The 18,764-nt window shown below is 35.8% G+C and overlaps 2 protein-coding genes across 4 annotated transcripts; both read left to right on the forward strand.

The window, feature by feature from the left end:
* The first annotated feature begins 365 nt into the window (after window positions 1-365).
* Window positions 366-8,073, forward strand: LOC140046931 (meiotic recombination protein REC114-like). Of its 3 annotated transcripts, none has more exons than XM_072091698.1 (6): window positions 366-632; window positions 3,169-3,249; window positions 3,546-3,629; window positions 3,986-4,141; window positions 4,758-4,808; window positions 6,847-8,072. In XM_072091698.1, exons 1-6 carry the CDS (start codon window positions 450-452, stop codon window positions 7,006-7,008), a joined length of 717 nt encoding a protein of 238 aa, XP_071947799.1. In that variant the 5' UTR covers window positions 366-449; the 3' UTR covers window positions 7,009-8,072. The 3 variants fall into 3 exon arrangements, with proteins under 3 accessions (XP_071947799.1, XP_071947816.1, XP_071947807.1); XM_072091715.1 differs by lacking the exon at window positions 4,758-4,808 and adding an exon at window positions 4,675-4,723 and having other exon boundaries at window positions 6,847-7,011; XM_072091706.1 differs by lacking the exon at window positions 3,546-3,629 and having other exon boundaries at window positions 6,847-8,073.
* Window positions 8,074-10,026: 1,953 nt separating this feature from the next.
* LOC140058216 (interstitial collagenase-like) lies at window positions 10,027-17,972 on the forward strand. The gene is made up of 8 exons (XM_072103782.1): window positions 10,027-10,473; window positions 12,160-12,350; window positions 12,688-12,919; window positions 13,345-13,503; window positions 13,907-14,062; window positions 14,647-14,822; window positions 15,390-15,531; window positions 16,118-17,972. Exons 1-8 carry the CDS (start codon window positions 10,248-10,250, stop codon window positions 16,336-16,338), a joined length of 1,503 nt encoding a protein of 500 aa, XP_071959883.1. The 5' UTR covers window positions 10,027-10,247; the 3' UTR covers window positions 16,339-17,972.
* Window positions 17,973-18,764: the final 792 nt, after the last annotated feature.

Here is an 18,764-nt window from a genome sequence, read left to right on the forward strand (position 1 = left end):
TCAATTTATCCTCTATGAACGTACCAAGTTATTTATATTCATGGACACGTTCAACAACGTTCACGTCAAGTTTTAAGCATCCCTTATCATTCTCTTTTTTCCTGAAATCCCACACTATTTATTTAGTATTTTTAGCATTTATCTTCAATTAGTTTTCATCGCACCATGTAGTTAGCCTATCAAATTCATTATACACATGTTCAGTATTATCCCTCAAACAGACCAATCAATGCCAGATCCATTATATATGGCCGGCTCTGATCAATGCCAATCAATAGCGCCCTCACAAGATAGAAAACTACAAACTTTTAGAGCGACGACAGGCTAGTAGGCTAGGCATGTGAACGAAACACATGTGTTTAGGCGGCCGACAGGCCTGAGCTGTGGTGGCATGGTCTTGTAGGAGGCGGACAGTGCATTGCAGCAGGACGGACATCCACACACCACCCATGATGGCGTCAGTTTCAAGAAAGAGTAGTAAAGGAAAGATTTCTGATCACAAACGAATGAATTTATCACGAGTTTTTGGAGATAGTCAAGATTTTACATCGTATACAGTTTGGCAACTTTCACGTTATGCAAGATTTATTTATAACTCGGCAGAAAAAAACGAGCTTCAGGGAACGTGGAAAGTATGTCATTTTCATTCATTGTCTTGTTGCGGACTAGCGCCCTAGTAGTAGTACTAGCTCTAGGCCTAGGCTAGGCCTAGTAGACCTAGCCAAAGAATATAATGGTTTAGGCTACCTAGTAGTACTAGTAGGCATAGCCTAGAAGTCCGATCCTACTACTAGACTATGTAAGGTATACTAGGAAGAGTATATGTCTTTATGTATAGCCTATCTATAGGTTTAGGTAGAGGTAATTATTTGTTTATAAATTATATTCCCATTTGGTAATACTAATACTATTACTATTACTATTAGTCTATTAGTATTACAATAATATGACAGGCTATACCACTACTAGGCATAGGGCTAGCTAGGCCCTAGTGTATGGCTAGGCCTAGAGCTAGATACAGATACATTATAAATAGACATAGCCTAGACCAACTATCAGTAGCAAGTTATTGTACTATTAAGTAAAATAGGCTTAATTAATTCTTTTTATTTATTACTTTATGTATTTTTTTTCTTATCTGACTCTCACTCTCTCAGTCTCGTATTTATATGCAAGTTTATACATTGCCTTACTATTTCATCATAATGTTATTCACATTCTAGGCTCGCGCTAACCGCTCGCCAATTCGCCAATGGCGACTGGAGTCTCCATTTGGCGAAAATAATTATTGCCTCGTTCGCCAAATTGGCGAAAATACATTTCCAAGCCTAGGCCTAGCCTGGTCGGCGTGACTTCTTATGGGAGCGAGAATTCGCCACACTTCGGTACTTTCTGACTCGGGTACACTTTTTACCACAACAGCATTTTATGTGACGACGTCACGATCGCCGTGTTCATTTTTTTAGTTCTGTTTAAACATGCGCAGAGCGTGCCTCGATGACGTTTTAATGACACACAGTTAATGTGATTGGTTCGTGGCCGGTCGTCGTCGACGTGATGATGAGCGAATAAAAGGGGAAGTCCCTATTCTTCGACGTAGAAAATGAACTTCGAGAAGAAAATGTAAACAGAAACATGTGGACGAATACTTCCGTAAACGAGGCTGTTCTGTTATTTAAAAAGGGAAATTTTAAATTTAACAAAGTAATTACCTCAATAGTATAATGTTAACATGTTTAATTTTATTTCCCTTTTGATTATTCTAACCGAAAGTTGCGCTTTAAATTGAATAGCTAAGAAACAACGTATACTACAACGGCAACCCTGGCCAAAGCGCGTTTCGGCCGCCTACATAGAATGGGTTACGGCCGCTGCATAGCAAATTCAAAGCTTCTTAAATTTCTGTGGTACATTTCTTCCTAACGTACTTGTTTTGTTTTATATAATAGATTGATAAATATTCCACTTATTAAATAATTTAATAAATCGGTAAAATTGACGTTTCGAAGCAAGTATTCCATGATGAGAGGCGACATTTTTCGACATGCCTCGTGTGCGGCGAATACTAGTTCAGAAAATGGAACAGTCCACTGTGCGGGGGTTATCCAATCATTAATTAACGCGCTAATACCTAGGCGACGGTAATTTAGTAATAAGCGGAGAACTGAATCCCCCGTAAGGAAAATGGTAAACACTGATATTTATGGTAGGGATTATTTTTTTCAGTGGTTGGTCTTGTTGGCTTCTTCGCACCAGGTCCACGCAAAGTCAAGTCAAATAAAACGATGTGGTTTATCAAACAGAAATATAAATTAGCTTTAATTCATTACTAAATTAGCCAGATTTTGATAATGAGAAAGGCTAAAAAATTGTTATCGTTAAAATTGACATATGAGGCGGATGTACATAATAATAATAACCGATTTACATATCAAAATAAAGAGTATTTAAAGCCTGATAACATGCAACAAAAATTACTCCACCACCTATTATGGACCTCGTGCGATCGGGTGCGAAAATGGGTAGGTGTTTTCCAAAGTTATTTTTAGCGCGCAGATTTCGGCTCGCCGGCTTTTGTACCTCATTTTTAACTCGTGTTTTCTATTAAAATATTTAATAAACATAGATTAAAAATATATAAAAAAAATCCCTTAAACAAGATCTTTCCAGGCATATAATTTTTATTCTCATGGGTACATAAGAAATAGTATATTTTTAACTTCAAAGACACGTCACTTTTTGAAATTTCACGAACGTGTTAAAATCGCGGTAACGAAAATCAGCTTCATTGGGATAAATAATAATAATATAAATGTAAAAGAAGTAAAATAACAAACAAATACATGCATTATTTATTTAATAAACATTTTTGCGAATTTTTATGGTTTTTTAAATTTGGCTAAAGGATTTTCAATTTGGCTAATGTTTTTCAAAACCTTTCGAGAACGAAAATTTGACCTTAGCGCGAGCGTAGACATTGTATGTAGTGTTAGTTATATTGTGGAAATAAAATAGGAATTGAATTTAAACATAGCTAGACTAAAGTAGGTCTAGTGAAGTAATAGGCCTAGTAAAGTAGGGATAGGACATACAATAAAAAAAAGTATATAATTTTTATTTTACGCTTATTTTAATTTAAACAAAAAAAAAAGTATTTTCATATTTAAGATTTATGAAAATAAGGATGGAAAACTTGAACTACATCTCAAAGATGACCAATTGATTGTAACACAAGATGACCTCATATTGGTAACCATACTTTTTATTTCATCAATGAACTAAGTTTTGTAAAACTTAAAATAAACCTCTCACTGTCGCACTTAACTTACGTATGAAAAATAACTAAGAATCTATAGGCCTAGTAGTATTCTGCCAAAAATTGTTTATACCCGGCCTAAATGTAAATGATAATTTCCACTAATCCATCATCATATATTTTTGTATTTCTTACGAATGTAAAAGCGCAAGCAATGATAAAATTAATTTTATTATTTTGAGTACATTTACTCGAACACGTCTTTTCTGTATCTTCACATTTTATATAGGAAAGCTATTGCCTCAAATTAGCTGGAGACACTATCAGGGTACTCAGTAAAAGTGACAGTGCCCTCATATTTTGCCGAATCAATGTAAGTTATAGCCTCAAAAATAAGATCGTACAAAAATACGCGGCGTACACGTGACCCCCATTCTTGATACGAGCCAAAGAAACATTCCTGGAAAGTAACATAAACACATTGTAATAATTAGCCTACACTTTTTTCAGAGTGCGCATTTTCTATGACTTAATATAATGTTGATTGTTAGGCCTACTGTACCATTATATTATATAGGAATTTCCAATCAAAATTATGATCAGTAGTTATGAGTTGGGGGTTGGGGATTGATTGTGTTGTCATATCTTGTTTGTTATCTTTGTTGTTCATTATACAGCCTCTATTCCAATAATATATTAATAATGGTGTCAATGCATTTAATTTTATAGAATGAGAGTCGTAGATTTCGGCTTCAATTTGAATCGACCCCTGAAACCACGACAAGCGCTCAGAATTGCGCAGACTTTCTTACCGCCATTCAGGGGTTTGTTAACTTTAGAAGTATGGAGACACATTTAGGAGAAATGGAAAGCGGAGACAAAAAGGTAGTATAGTAGTTGAGGATAACGACGACAATGCGATGGTACGTTCGTGGCAACGATGGCACATTCGGGGTAACGACGACCACGATTTTTATGTTCGTGGTAACTATTATGACAACGATGGTATGATGACAACCATGGTACATTCGGGGTATAACGACGCGACGACAACGAATGTTCGTGGTAACGATGGCAAAACGATGGTACGGTCAGGGTAACGACGAAAACGGTGGTACGTTGGTGGTAACGACGACAACGATGGTACGTTGGTGGTAACGACGACAACGATGGTACATTGGTGGTAACGACGACAACGTTAGTACGTTGGTGGTAACGACGACAACGATGGTACGTTCGTGGATAATGACGACAACGTTGGTACGTTCGTGGTAACCATGGTACGTTCATGGTAACGATGCAGTGGTAGATGTGAGGACAACGGCGGTGTAATGATCTGACGTTGACGGATTATAGTTTGAATTCTGTTTGATTTAAACTTTATGATTACTTCCTAATTCATTTTATTATGAGTTTAGACAGAAGAAATTTGGCGAGATTTAGATCAACCGTCGATGGACGAACCAGGTATATAACGTACATTTGTATCTCTTTTATTTAGTTGAATAAACAGACTCTGCAAGGCGAAACTACATTGTCGAACATTGCAAAGGTAAACAATGACGTCATTGTACTATACCCTTACATTGTCTCCATCATCGGACCATTGCTCAGTTGTTATAAAACGGAGTCAGTCTGCTTCCCACTTCATTGGACGCAATGAAGTACTTACATAAGCCCAACTAAGTAATTTGACCAATCACAACGCAATGGACAATCCAAACTTGTGATTGGTCAATTCACCGGCGTTGCGCCTACGTCGTTGTGGTGCGTCCAAGTGGGAACCATACTGTAGCGTTCCTATGTTTATACACGGAGTTACTTTTTTAATAGGGGTGTTCCGGGTTTAAAAAATAATTTGCGATATAAAAATAATGTATTGGTGACTAGACTGCTGTAACATACTTTTAAACAAGAAAATATCAAAATTAATTCATTTCACTAAACATACTACTTTAAACATAAAGCAACAAGTTAATCTACATTATAATTCGTACAAACTATAACACAAAACAACATGTTGCAACATATGCACCAATGGAAAACATGTTTAAGGATATATGTCATATGATTTACAAACGTATATCTTTACAATATTTTTTACTCTTTTTAACTGTAACTTTTTGATGGATTTGTACTAATTTTTAATTTGTACAAATCCACAATACAAGGGGTAGGTTAGGGTCTATTATACAGGAGTCACATGTGTTACACAGTAATATCATTTTGTATCATAGAATTTGTTACTGATACTTTGAAAAAATTGATACAGTACCGAAAACCGGTTATTATTTCATGATGCGTGGTAGTCCTTTGTCGGCACGGAAGCAATGGTGTTCTATCAATGCGGATTTATAGTTGCTTATAAAAATTTTTTGGTGAAATCCTTTATTTATTGATAAAGGTCTTTCAACTTTTACGACAGCTAATTTGTGGAAGTTCGATTACAAGAAAAGTGTCTAAAGACACGACAGATTTGAAAACAGTTTTATTGTTTGTAGACAGTGTTATTGTTTGTAGACACAAAATATTGTGATTTTGTTGTTTTTTTCTTTGCATGCCCGAGGCGTTTATTACAAACACAACACAAACACCGTTGTATTCCGGCTAGTCAGCTTTATGTTTACATCTTTATACTGTACTTGCATAGGTTGAATGTACCGTAACCACTAAATTACACTGTATGCTGACGCTAGACTTGCAACGAAGTCTGTTTAAAATTAATTGTACTATAATTGAGTATAATTTTACTTCCGGAAATCACGAATTAATTATCTTGTTTGTAAACATAATTAATGATAACAAGACCGAAAATAATTGTATTTGAATTTTAGTGTTATTTTAAAATTGCGACTGCGGTTATTTTCAACCTAATGTACGTTCGTAAAACCATCATTTTCTTGGTTCCCACTCGGAGGAAAACGCAATTACGTAAGCGCAACGCAAATAATTTGACCAATCATGATGCGATGGATCGTCCCGACTGTCGATCTTTTGCGTTAAGGGTCTTTTACACAAGTTTCGGCATGGTTCCAGTCCGACGCCGTGAAACAGTACCGGAACAGGTGTGAAAGACCCTTGAGTAGTGTTGCACTTAGTTGAATTGAATTGAATTAAATTGAAATATATATTTATACTGGGTAATCTCTTCAGTCAAAGACTGGTCTCCCAGAGGGCCCATTTGGTGATCAGTGGCTGTGATGTACTAATACACCGGGGTAACCCCCTAGTTCTTGCGTTGCGTCAGTGGGAACCAAGCTTTAACTACTGCCTGCATACATACACACGACTGTGGAAATCCTCCCAATTGTATTGATACAATCGTGTGTTTTCTTGGTATAAATATAATTGAATTTTAAAATATGATTTTGCTATAATTGGGAACGAACAATCAACCTGTCCCCACACGAACTTGTGGCTGTATTCTCCAATCACACCTACATTAAAAATGCTCGTATCATGTATCAAGTATCGCACTGAAGTGTGTGGTTGGTGAATACGGCCACTTGTCTTATATTGTAACGACCGGCTATGAGACGTTAACAGCAACTCAATTATGTTTTTTCCCTCTCTTTTTTTTTTTAATTTAGGCTCTGACGACACCAGGCGAAGTTAATCTTCCACTCGCGTACAAGCATGCGCATATCGCAGATGGAGATCTACCCACACTAGTGCGCATGATACTCACTGACGCAAACTTTCCAGCGTTTGTCGGGGCTGTTGAACAGGAACTGAATGCTATAATGCAATAATTACTGCAGTAATCCGAACAAGGAAATGCAGTAACAGAGAAGACCGTACAAGAATTTGAGATAAGCTACTTTTATTTTAACAGCAGTTATGATTGGTTTTCGCCACTAGTACACTTTTTAGAGTAAATGTTTATAGCGTTGAGTTTTTCAAAAACCTTTGAAAAGATTTTATAACAAAGTAGAAAATGAAATTCGTACAGGGTATCCTCAGCCGTAACATGTAAACGGCATGATTGTTTAGATAGATTGTTTTAAATACAGTAGAACCTCTTCTTGAGAAACCCTTATACAGAGATTTCCCCGTTAAATAAGTGGGTAAGTATATGTTTAACACAATACGGTAAATCCCTATTCCCTGTTAACTTATAAAAGTGATAAAATAAACGGTTGAATTCAACCAAAAAACCCATTGGCTGGCAGCCAATTTGACTATTTTTTGCTTTAAATTACAGTTTTTCGGGTAAATAATTTGTGAAGTGAATAACTATTATGTGACATTAAAATGGTATATTCAACAAAAACATTATTTGTTCAAGGGGACAATGTATTAAGATGTTTATTACAATTGTGTAACATATTGGGTAAAATATTAATAGATGAAAAGAGAGCGAGAGGGGAGAATTTTGTAACTTCTGAACATCATTTAGGCTATCTTCTACCAATGAGATTTACCAGAAATGTACATATTCTAAGCTTTTTATGCGTCATACAGATACGGATTACTGGAATTACAGTATTGTTTCGAGCGACAACAGGTCCGCTTACTACATTATACGGTACTTTTGGCATTGTTTGTTCGTAAATACAAGGTATAATGTACCGGTATCGGATACTGAAAAAACCTCATAGAAATCTCAGAAATGTTTCAACCTGTGATTTCTAATACGTGGTCGATCATCGTCGTGATAGGGCAAATTACTTGCGCTTACGTGCTTGCGTTGGGTCCTAGTTGGAACCAAGTTTAAAGCCCTGTCTACACTATCAAACGTCATGTGACAAAAGAATGTGATCTGTCCATGGACATGATGTCAAGAAATTTATTGGTCCACCTCAAAATGGAATTTTTTTAATTGAATTGAACTGATCACTTTATTTCAGAATAAATATTCCACAATTCTATATAACGGAAAATCACACTAAAATAGGATTTTCTCCCAAGTGAAGAGATTTGAATATCGTAACAGACACCTAACAAGATCATTTTCACTATTCAAAACTCTTAATCTAAAGCCATAGACGCACTTGCGTACATGTGCTCGTAAAATTTGTTTTGCTTGGCATAATTAAGAAAATAAAACAACAAAGAAAAATACATCAAATTACGGATTGCAAAAACGCCATATCACTACCGTATTTGGGAATATCATTGCCATATTTTGGTACATCACACATTTTTGTCAAACTAGTCTGATAGTGTAGACAGAGCTTTAGAAAAGGTATGTAAAGCCGATTTTCCACTAGGCGAATTTGTTCGCGCGAACCGAAATCGTCAGCTTATACGCATGTGTAGAAAGGTATTTGGAAGATGAAAATATGAATACGCATGCGTACAAGCTGGCGCTTTCGAATCGCGCGAACAAATTCGCCTAGTGGAAAATCGGCATTAAGCGCTCGTAAATTTTCGCAGATAGATTTGTGCCATTTTTTCCTGTTATTACTGACGTTGTTTGTTAGATATGTTATAATTTTGGGCCTAGTTAGAGTAGGCCTAACACGTTGATTATCTAGAAATTACCTAATGTAATCTGGTCCCCATTGTAATAATATTTTTGATTATTTTAGACCTAATGATTCCTCCTTAATTTAACAGATAAATAAATAAATTCAAATATTTCATAATCCTGTGTGTCTGACAGGTGATTTACCATTGTTACCTTCCGCACCGGATTTTGGGTCGATAGTTCTTTTGAAAGTTAAACGATGTGTGAGATAATTTGGGATTTAATAACGGATTGTTAATTTATGTTGCGTGCATGCGGTTAGCCGACAGGTTAGTTCCGCATACACCGGACACTTACGTATCGAAGCACCGGACACATCGTTTTCAATCGTGTAACTTTAAGCCCATTAATAATTAATTTATCATTTTTGTGTATTTTCCCCTTTATCTTATTTTACCATGTATTGTTAATGAACAGATGAATATATACTTCAAAATTTTCGTAGAGTCCGACTGTCGTTGGCAGCGAAATCGTGACGACTCGCATGTGAACACGATATACCTTATTCTATTTTTTTAATAAATATACTCTTAGGCATATAACAAATGATGATATGAATTTAAATGGAAAGACACTATACTGTTCTTGCTATTGATGGACAAAAATTATTTGGTTAATCCGTGTTACGTAATAATAATAAACAATATTTATATAGCGCCTAATGGATCACTGACCCCTCTAGGTGCTTTACACTACATTGGTGCACTGCACTTTTTCAAACATAGGCCTAACTATTTTGTTGTTTTTGGAAATATTGAATAATAATAATAAATATTTCTAATGCGCTACTTCTCCATCAAAGGTGATCAATGCACTTAATTGATTGCTTTAAAAAAGTGTTTAGCTGAACTGGCGTTAACTACAACGTCATGACAACTCACGTCTGAACGCTACGCTTATAAGAAAGCCTTATTTACAGTATTATTTTTAAAAGGGATAAATACAAATTTGGAAATTCAACTAGAATGAACTCGCGATGTGATGAGGTAATTCTATTAATCCAGTAACACGTGTTCCGTTGGTGCATTGCATTGTTTCACACGTAAATGTTTAAAAGACACTTATCAGTGACCATATTTCAACTTAAATACAGGGCGTGTTTTTATAAAAGTGCATTTAAACTAATCTAAGCTCGGCAGGCACTACCAGGTTATCTTCTGTGTTTAGAAATATACTCATTATTATAGGCCTAATACCCAAATAAGGTATCAAGTCTGGTAGGTATACCTGGAATAGCGCCCAGCCAGGATATCGTCTCCGAAAAACAATAATATCGCTATCAATAGGATTTCTATTTTCGGAATTTATTTAAAAGTTGAGTCATTGATGGTAAAGTTATTCATGTGTGAATAGATAGTTTTGCCGCGTATATAAACACGATAAAATGTCAACACTAAAACATTACGATATCCTAGATCAAGTGTGCATAACAACACGCGAACAAATTGAAACTTTGTATTTCTTGGCCACTATTTTTACCAATCGTTAGATTTCGACTAACCCATAGTAAAATTAATAATGTATTACACGGATAGCAGTCGAGCTTTATTAGGCCTACTAGTAATGACTCTTATTAGTGGGTTTAGCGCAGCTCCTGTGAACAATCAACTTCGGCAAGCAGAGAGATTTTTTATGAAGTGCGGTTACCTGGCAACAGTTGCAGAGGAAGATCAGCACTATAACGATGACTTCATCATCAGTGCTCTTGCTAGGTTCCAGATGACTGTCGGACTTCCAGCAACCGGTAAGAAACTATTTTCTACATACTTTATTTTTAGGTTATTATAGTTTTCTTCTTTAAAGCTTGGTTCCCACTTGGACGCAATGCAATGACGTTTGTTATTTGTCGGAAAAGAAATGTTTATTAGTTTTCCACTTTTTTCATACATCCTAGATTATATTATATTGGATTATAAACAGAATAATAAATACTCTTCGGTAGTATAATGTCGGAAAGCATTCTTCTGTTGATTGTAGTAAAGCTTGGTTCCCACTAGAGACCAACAGGAGTAACCACGCGCAAGCAAGTTGACCAATCAAAAAACAATTCTAATAATCCATCGCCCATGATTAGTCAAATCACTTACGCTGCGCTTACGTAATCGTTTTTTGTAACTAGTGCGAAACCGTTGAAGTAATTTTTAGTTATACATACGTATTAAAATGTTACCAGGAACAGAAATATTAATTTTACTAGTTTACCTGGTAAAAGGCATATTCGTATCTAGGTCATTGTGATTTTGGTACAAAACCAAAAATGTTAGTAAAGCACCGTGTATCATGCGTCCCCAACAGGTTATTTTCGTATTATTATCTAATCCATGACTTAGACTATAATGCAAAATTGGAGGACTTCCAAATACGAAAACAGATATTATACAAACAATGAATAAACAATATCAATGGAAAGTCATCCAAGCAGAATATACGCCGACAAACTTCATACTAGATTTGAAATGTAAAAATACTTTCTATTGTATGCAGAAGACAAATTAGAAATCTTATTGTTCACTTGGTAAATTTTAACAGTTTTTTTTTTTACATTTCCGTTACCTTTTCAAAATAAATTCCAGAACAGAAAGAAGATTCATAACCCGATATTGCTTAATTGTTGTTATGTCATAACTGTAAATAAATGCCAATCCAATCCAATGCACACGATTAGATAATGGAGATGTTTTACATCTTCCTGACTAGATTAATACTTGGAGCAGGCCTATAATACTTCAGTACTGAGCCAACAGTATTGATAGTCTGTGTGTACATAGAGTACGGTAAGCCTCTTATTATATGGGCCTCTTTCGGTTCCAAGAAAGGGAGGCTAATACCTTTCGATATAACCGGTTTTCTAAAGTGTTACATCAGGAGGAAAGTTCTCTCTTGTACAGCCATACATTAAAACATATTTTTATATATCGAGATTTAGGCAAATTGCCAAGGATGACAAAGCGAATGTATTCACTATCCTTCTTAAATGTGGCAATCCTGTTCACAAAGACAAACATTATACATAAGATGCTCTACACATGCTCTTATTACAAGTGTTTGGGTGTGGAGTTATAAATTGTTCTTAGAAAATAAATCCTAACACTGACAGGACTTGAACCCTTGGATTGGTATAGCCGCGCATCATAACTACCAATCCACAAATCCAATATTATTATTATTATTATTATTATTCATAATTTTATGATTGATACTTCATTAGAATAATAGTGACGGGGCACATTTTTTGAAATTCCAGCTCCACTGAAAATTAAATGCTATATCACTAGACGATCCTGTTTTTATTTATTTATGTGTTTGTATATGGCTACCATTGTGTACAGTAAAGTTTATTTTACATATCTATATGTTTGAAATAAAGTAGAGTGAGTGAGCGACTGAATCAGCTTGCTAACATGGTTAAATCTAATTTCCCTATTTTTAGGAACTTTTACGGAAGAAACGTTTGTTCGAATGGAAAACATGGAGTGCAATAATGAAGGAAAGAGAAGGAGGAGAAGTTCGATCCCTGTCACACACAGGTGGTCCTCTAATGAGATCACCTGGGACATAGCCAGTTATTCAAAATGGCTTAAAAACAGCCAGGTTGACGCGACAACAGAACAGGCTTTACAGGTACATTAGTAGTTTAGGTTCAAGACGGGAAGATGGCGTTCTATGCGTTTAATACTGGAGCTGGAATCATATTGAAATCCTCTTTCGAAAAGAAGTCCATCTCGACAAGAAGTCCATCTCTTTAGTTTACAATATCTAGAAAAAAAAAACTAAAAAGAAGCCTGTAGGCCTTAGTCAAATTGAAACGCTTACTGGTGGACTAACAGAGACAGTCTACTATACTATACAGTCTACTAAATGTAGCGCAAACGATATTAGTTGCAGGATAGACTCACTTTAGCCGTGTAATAAATGTCATGTATTTTATCGTAATCATCTGTTAATTAATTTTGTTTAGATGTGGTCAGATGCAGCGGACTTGACCTTTAAACGCATGCGAGGTGAATCAAACGTCGACATCAAGATATCCTTTGTCGAGGGGGTTCATGAAGATAATATCGACTTCGGTGGAAGAAACAGAGCCGTTGCGCATGCGTTTTATCCACCTTCATCATCATCAAACAGCATCCCACTATCGGGGGATGTGCACCTGTACGATGGAGTCGTGTGGACTGTAAATAGTGCTACAGGTAGGCCCACTATGTAAGAAAGTATCACCCTTAAAATATGACCTATGACACTATGAAGCCACGGCGCGCTGTGACGTAAACCCGTACAATTAAATAATTAATTTCTATCTCTTCCATGGTTAAAAAGCTTAAACATAAAAAACAGGTCGGCTTATATCGCAAAGTTTATTTTCCAAAATTTCCAAAAAATAGCAGACTACATCGTTCTATTTTTGAATGAGTATAGTAACATCAATTAAAATGATGATGTGAAGCCATCAACCACTGGCGGACAAGGTGTGGGTTCTACACAAGGAAAGCCCCGACTCATTTTGATTTTTAAAGATACATTCTTTTCGAGATAAATTGAATTGGTAGTCGGGTTGAAACATGACCAACCGAACGTATTTTAATAATAAATAAAAAATTAAAATTTGTTTTTGTAGGCAATAGTCTGATGGTGCATCTCCTGCATGAGATTGGCCATTCCATTGGTATCGAACATTCCAGCAACATGAATGACGTTATGCATAACCCACCACCAGCTTACCACTCAGACATACAATTGTCTGAAAATGACAAAGAAGCGGCAAGAGAATTATACGGTAAGCTTATAGGCTCAGATCAAGAGCACTAAACAGTTCATTTCACGCCGCGACCGCATTTGCAGAAAGCTAGCACTCTGGGAAGCAACGCAAGGATTTTGACCAACCGTCGTTTGTTATGCTTGTTTTCCCAGTAGGGACACAGCGCGAGGACGTATACGCGCAACGAAAGGGATTTGTGTGACCAATCACAAGGGCGACGGATTTAGAACTCAATTGATTACGTCTACGTCCTTGCGTTGCGTCTCTAGTGGAAACCAAGTTTTATTGCTTTGCGTCCTAGTGGGAACCAAGCTTAAACTTGATTTGTGCCACAGTGCGCACAAAAATCCATTAACTTGTGTGTGTTTATTTTTATGGTGCGCCAATTAAATACCTTTTTTGATTTCTTTCACAATCGCAGGTGCCCCAACAGAGAATCCGGAATTTCCAGGAAACCCCATTGCACCACCGGAGGTGGTGAATCTCCCGGTGGTTACCCAGGCTCCTCCTCCAGACTGCATTGAATCGTTTGATGCTGCCACACAGATGCTTACGGGAGAGATTATTTTCACTAGAGGTACAGTATATACATTTCTTATTATCATAATACAGTAGTGCAATCTAAAGCTTAGTTCCCACTAGCAACGTAACGCGCAACCTCAAAACGTAAGAAAATGCCCTTCCAATAATTGTGTTTTCCTCCCGCTTGCGTGAAATCAAACCTGCGATGTTTGCAGCACTGTTGCGTCGTCGTTTCTCATGTAATACAGCACTTTGCGTCAATAAGTCGCTGCGTTGCGTTACGTTGCGTCGCTAGTGGGAACCACGGTTAAAGCTTGGTTCCCACTAGAACGTAACGCAAGGACGTAAACGCAACGAAAGCGTTTTAACCAATGACAAGCGAAGTTATAGACAGTTAGCAATCACAAGCGAATAAGCCATCGCTTGTGATTGGTCAATTCACTTGTGTTGCGTTACGTCCTTGCGTTCCGTCGCTAGTGGGAACCACGCTTAAGTCGCTGCATTGCGTTACGTTGCGCCGCTAATGGGAACCACGCTTAATAGTCTTATGTTAGTTAAATTTTATTTTTAAGTTTACTGTTCATATATTTTGAGTATTTCTGCTTCAGTTTGTAACAAACAAAATGTTGTACTTTGTAGGTAACAATATGTGGAAAATAGGCCTAGATGATATCTTAAACAATAACATTATAAAAGACCCTCCGGTACCAAATTCGTCGATATTTCCAGGATTACCCGGCGACATTGATTCGGCAATGACAGTGCCGGACCGCGTTGAATGGAGAAGCATAGCTGGAAAAACATATTTCTTTAAGGTAGGTTAATTTTTCTATTCTTCTTCAAGATACTTTAATGTACAATGTATAATAGGAAGATTATAAATCGGCTGTAAACTCTAAAACTTTCGTTTGATTCCTGTTCCTAAGGACGTGCGTAATGGGGTATTAAAATAACCAGAATTGTAGGCCTACTCTGAGAATGTTTTAAACTAATCCTTTAAATCGAACCGAGAGAGGTTTGGGTCACCGAGGGTTTGTGAGAATGAATGAATCGAAATGATCGGAAGTGTACGGGGAAGGTTTTAAACTACTTTAAAAAAGGAGGGGTTTGGTTATGTAGGGTTGGTCGGGTGAGATATCATAAAAGGTTTTAAACTACTGTACATTTGAAAACTGCCACGAAAAGGGGAGCGGTGAACAGTGGAAGTTTTGTTTTTCAACAATATTTTACAAAGGTGATCAATCCAGCCGAAGCTGATCATTAGGTACCCTCACAAAAATAACATTTGACAAGACATTAACATACAACAATTACGAATTAGTAAACAATAACGATAAATAGGTCTACCGTCGGTGCTAATCAGTTTACTGTATTGTTTACAGGGTAACCAAGTGTGGCGGTATACAGGTTACAGCCTAGATACCGGTTATCCATCGACGATTAAACAAGAATTCAACATGGATTATCCCATGATAGACGCTGCCTTTTCGCTTGGTGACACGCTAGGCCTTTATTTCATTACCGGTATGTACGTTATAATTACTAATATATGAAGGCAATTATCTTTTTTTATAATTCAATACAATACTGTTTGGACGATGTTTTTGCTGTTATGGATGGAAATCTGTAATAGCCCTACATAAAATAAAAATGATAGTAGGACCGATATAAAAACACTGTGTTTAAATAATACAGAAAACAACTACAGAAAACAGCTAAGTTTGAATAATTGAAAAATGTTTAAAATGTGACAGGAGAAGAGGCTTAATTTAAGCCACGGTCTTCCAAGAAGCCACGCTTCTTTGAAAACGGCGCCGTTCCATTCTGTATATTATGCAACAACACGACACCGTCTTCTGTGAGAAGTGTGAATGGAGCTAGCTCAGCTCGTACTGTCTGATCGAGAAAAAAATCAACAGAAGGCAGAGATGGCGTTTCCTGAACAGAATGGAGAAATACCCGAGCACATTTCAATCAAAACCAACTGAGTGTCCGTTATGAGAGTCAAAGACAAGGCATTTTTTTTTGGTTTTCAAAAGTGCAAAAAGGACTATGCGAAAGATCAGATCACACTACTTAATTTAAAATTTAACTTTTGTTTCTTTTTTAGGTGATCAATACCGTCTTCAAACACCATATATTTACATCGAAAACCTGCCTACCAATAGTTTCACTGGTTTCACCACCAATGCTGCAGCTGCCATTAATGTACTTATTGATGGACATGACGTTATGTACTTGTTTGGAAAAGACGGTAACCATTACAAAATAATGCCTCCTAACTGGTCTGTAATTTCGTCTAGTTCAACCAATCTTCCGTGCAATAATTAATAGTTAAATAATATTTATTAATATTTATTTATTTAATTTATAAATCCCAAAGATACGATAGTTCGGATGTTTATAGCTGGCCTATAATATACACATCCTTTTTAGCATAAATTATATACACAGTGTCATAATTGATTATATTATACTCTATCATTAATATTAACGACAAAAATGAAATATTCTGTCTCCATAATAAAATAATCATTTACATGTTGCTATCAGATGGTGATTTAGTAATTGTCACAAACGTTGTCATGTCACAAACGTTGTCATGTCACAAACGTTGTCATGTCACAAACGTTGTCATGTCACAAACGTTTTCATGTCACAAACGTTTTCAGTAATTGCCACAAACGTTGTCAGTAATTGTCACCAAAGTTGTGACGTTTTGTTAAAATTATGATTATATTATTATACCACAGTGAGGCAGGTTTATTTGTTTCTTAAAGGTAAGCCTATATTTAACCGTACATGTGTAGGTATAGACGTGAGTATCTCCTTTTGAGAGACACATGAAGTTACCATATTATAGCAATTATTCATCAATTTTAATAAAATTATGCAAAAATGTAAATATGCCTATTATATGTTTACGCATTCTAAAATTGGTTAAAATTACAGTATCTTATTTGTATGGCATGAGTCTCTCCCTATTTAAAAAAAATGTAACTGTGTATAGACAACTGAAGAATCCCAATTGTTATAAATTATTAAAATATGTAACTGCAACTGTCCTCGGATTATCGTGTACGTGCCTAGACAGTGAGTAAGGTAAAAACACCTGTATTTTCCGTCTGTGGTTTTTACCAATTGGGACCACTCGACTCTGTAAGTTGACCGTATAAAGCTAAGCTATTATCAAAGTTGGTCAGACTTGAAATATATCCCGTGATTTCCGTAACAAAAAATGTTTAGGCCTACAATACTGTATGTTATCAGTCATAGCTTATGGGCATATAAGATACCTTTGGGGAGGTATAAATGCAGTCCGATGGAGGTAGTGGTGAATGGCCTAATAAGAATTATTGGGTGATAACCATAGGGGATAAACACAGCCTTAAAAATCCAGTAATAGTTTAATTCAATTCAATTCAATTTATTTGGTCAAACACAATAAACATGACTTGAAATTTGCCTTACAGGTTACGATATAACACAGAAAAAATCAATAATGGGATAAAATGGGTAAAATTACTGACCATTATTGCATCACCAAAAAAAAGTTGAAAATCCAAATGCAACATGATCACAACAATATAAAAAGGAGTAGAAATACAGACAGTGTAGCAATTGGTAATAATATAAGTAGAAATATATCATTAAAAAGGTAAAAATACTGAAATATCATAAAACCGATTGGAGAGAATGACAGTTATAAGTAGAAACATTCACCTGACAAAGTTTACATTAAAACGAATTACGTAATCGATTTGTTTTTATTATTGTAGGAAAATGTATTCAGCTTCCACTTCTATGAAACACAACGTATTTATTATTGCATTTTTTGTTTTTAAATACTCCTATAATTAATTAGAATATTTATTTAATATTATTCAAGAAACGGTGCATAATCTACTGTAACATTACATAATAATGTATACATTATTTTGTAAATAAACTATGTTCACTTTAGATCTTATCGCAGTATTGTTCCGTGTAATTTATTTGTCGTTACGTTGTGCTAATTTGGCATATGATGTTTATACTGTACATTTTTTAACAGTGTCAGATTTCATTAAAAAATACTGATTAAACATAATCAATGTTGAGATACTTAAATTTAAGTTTCCTGAATTAATTTATTATATCGGAAATATTAGTGCATTTTGGAAGTGGAACTACAAGTTTAGCCTTCAGAATCAATTGGAGATATTTATTATATTTTGAGTAAATCATATCATCAGTTCAGCACAGTTTTGATGAATTCATGACACACAGTAAAAAAACCCCTATTTTATCGTCTATTACTGGAAACCTCTTAATAGAGGTGACTGGCCCTTGAATAGGGGTGTGAAATTATGAGGTTCCAGGGGCCGATTCAGGCTTATAGGGGAAGCGCTAAAGTATATTATTATGAGTATATCAAAAGTGGATATAAACAATTAATAGATCATAATTTCATTATAGCTGTCAAAAGTGAAAGGAGGCCTAACCCAAAAGCACATCCCCAACCCGGCCACTCCCTGGGTTACCGTATACCAGCGATATATGTGAGTAGGCACACTTTTGAAGCTGGCAATACCTGACAATCAAAAATAATTTTTTTACGAAAATTGCCCGTGACTAAATCCCGTATACAAAACTCGAACTGAACCCCTAACAGTATTTGTATAATCACAAATTCATCTGATAAATAAACTTTTATATAAATCAGGCCTTGAGTAATAATTTTTTTACCGCGAAGAACCACGTATGTTTTTCAACTT

The sequence above is a fragment of the Antedon mediterranea genome, chromosome 1, assembly GCF_964355755.1.
Source record: "Antedon mediterranea chromosome 1, ecAntMedi1.1, whole genome shotgun sequence".
In the NCBI taxonomy this organism is placed as follows: domain Eukaryota; kingdom Metazoa; phylum Echinodermata; class Crinoidea; order Comatulida; family Antedonidae; genus Antedon; species Antedon mediterranea.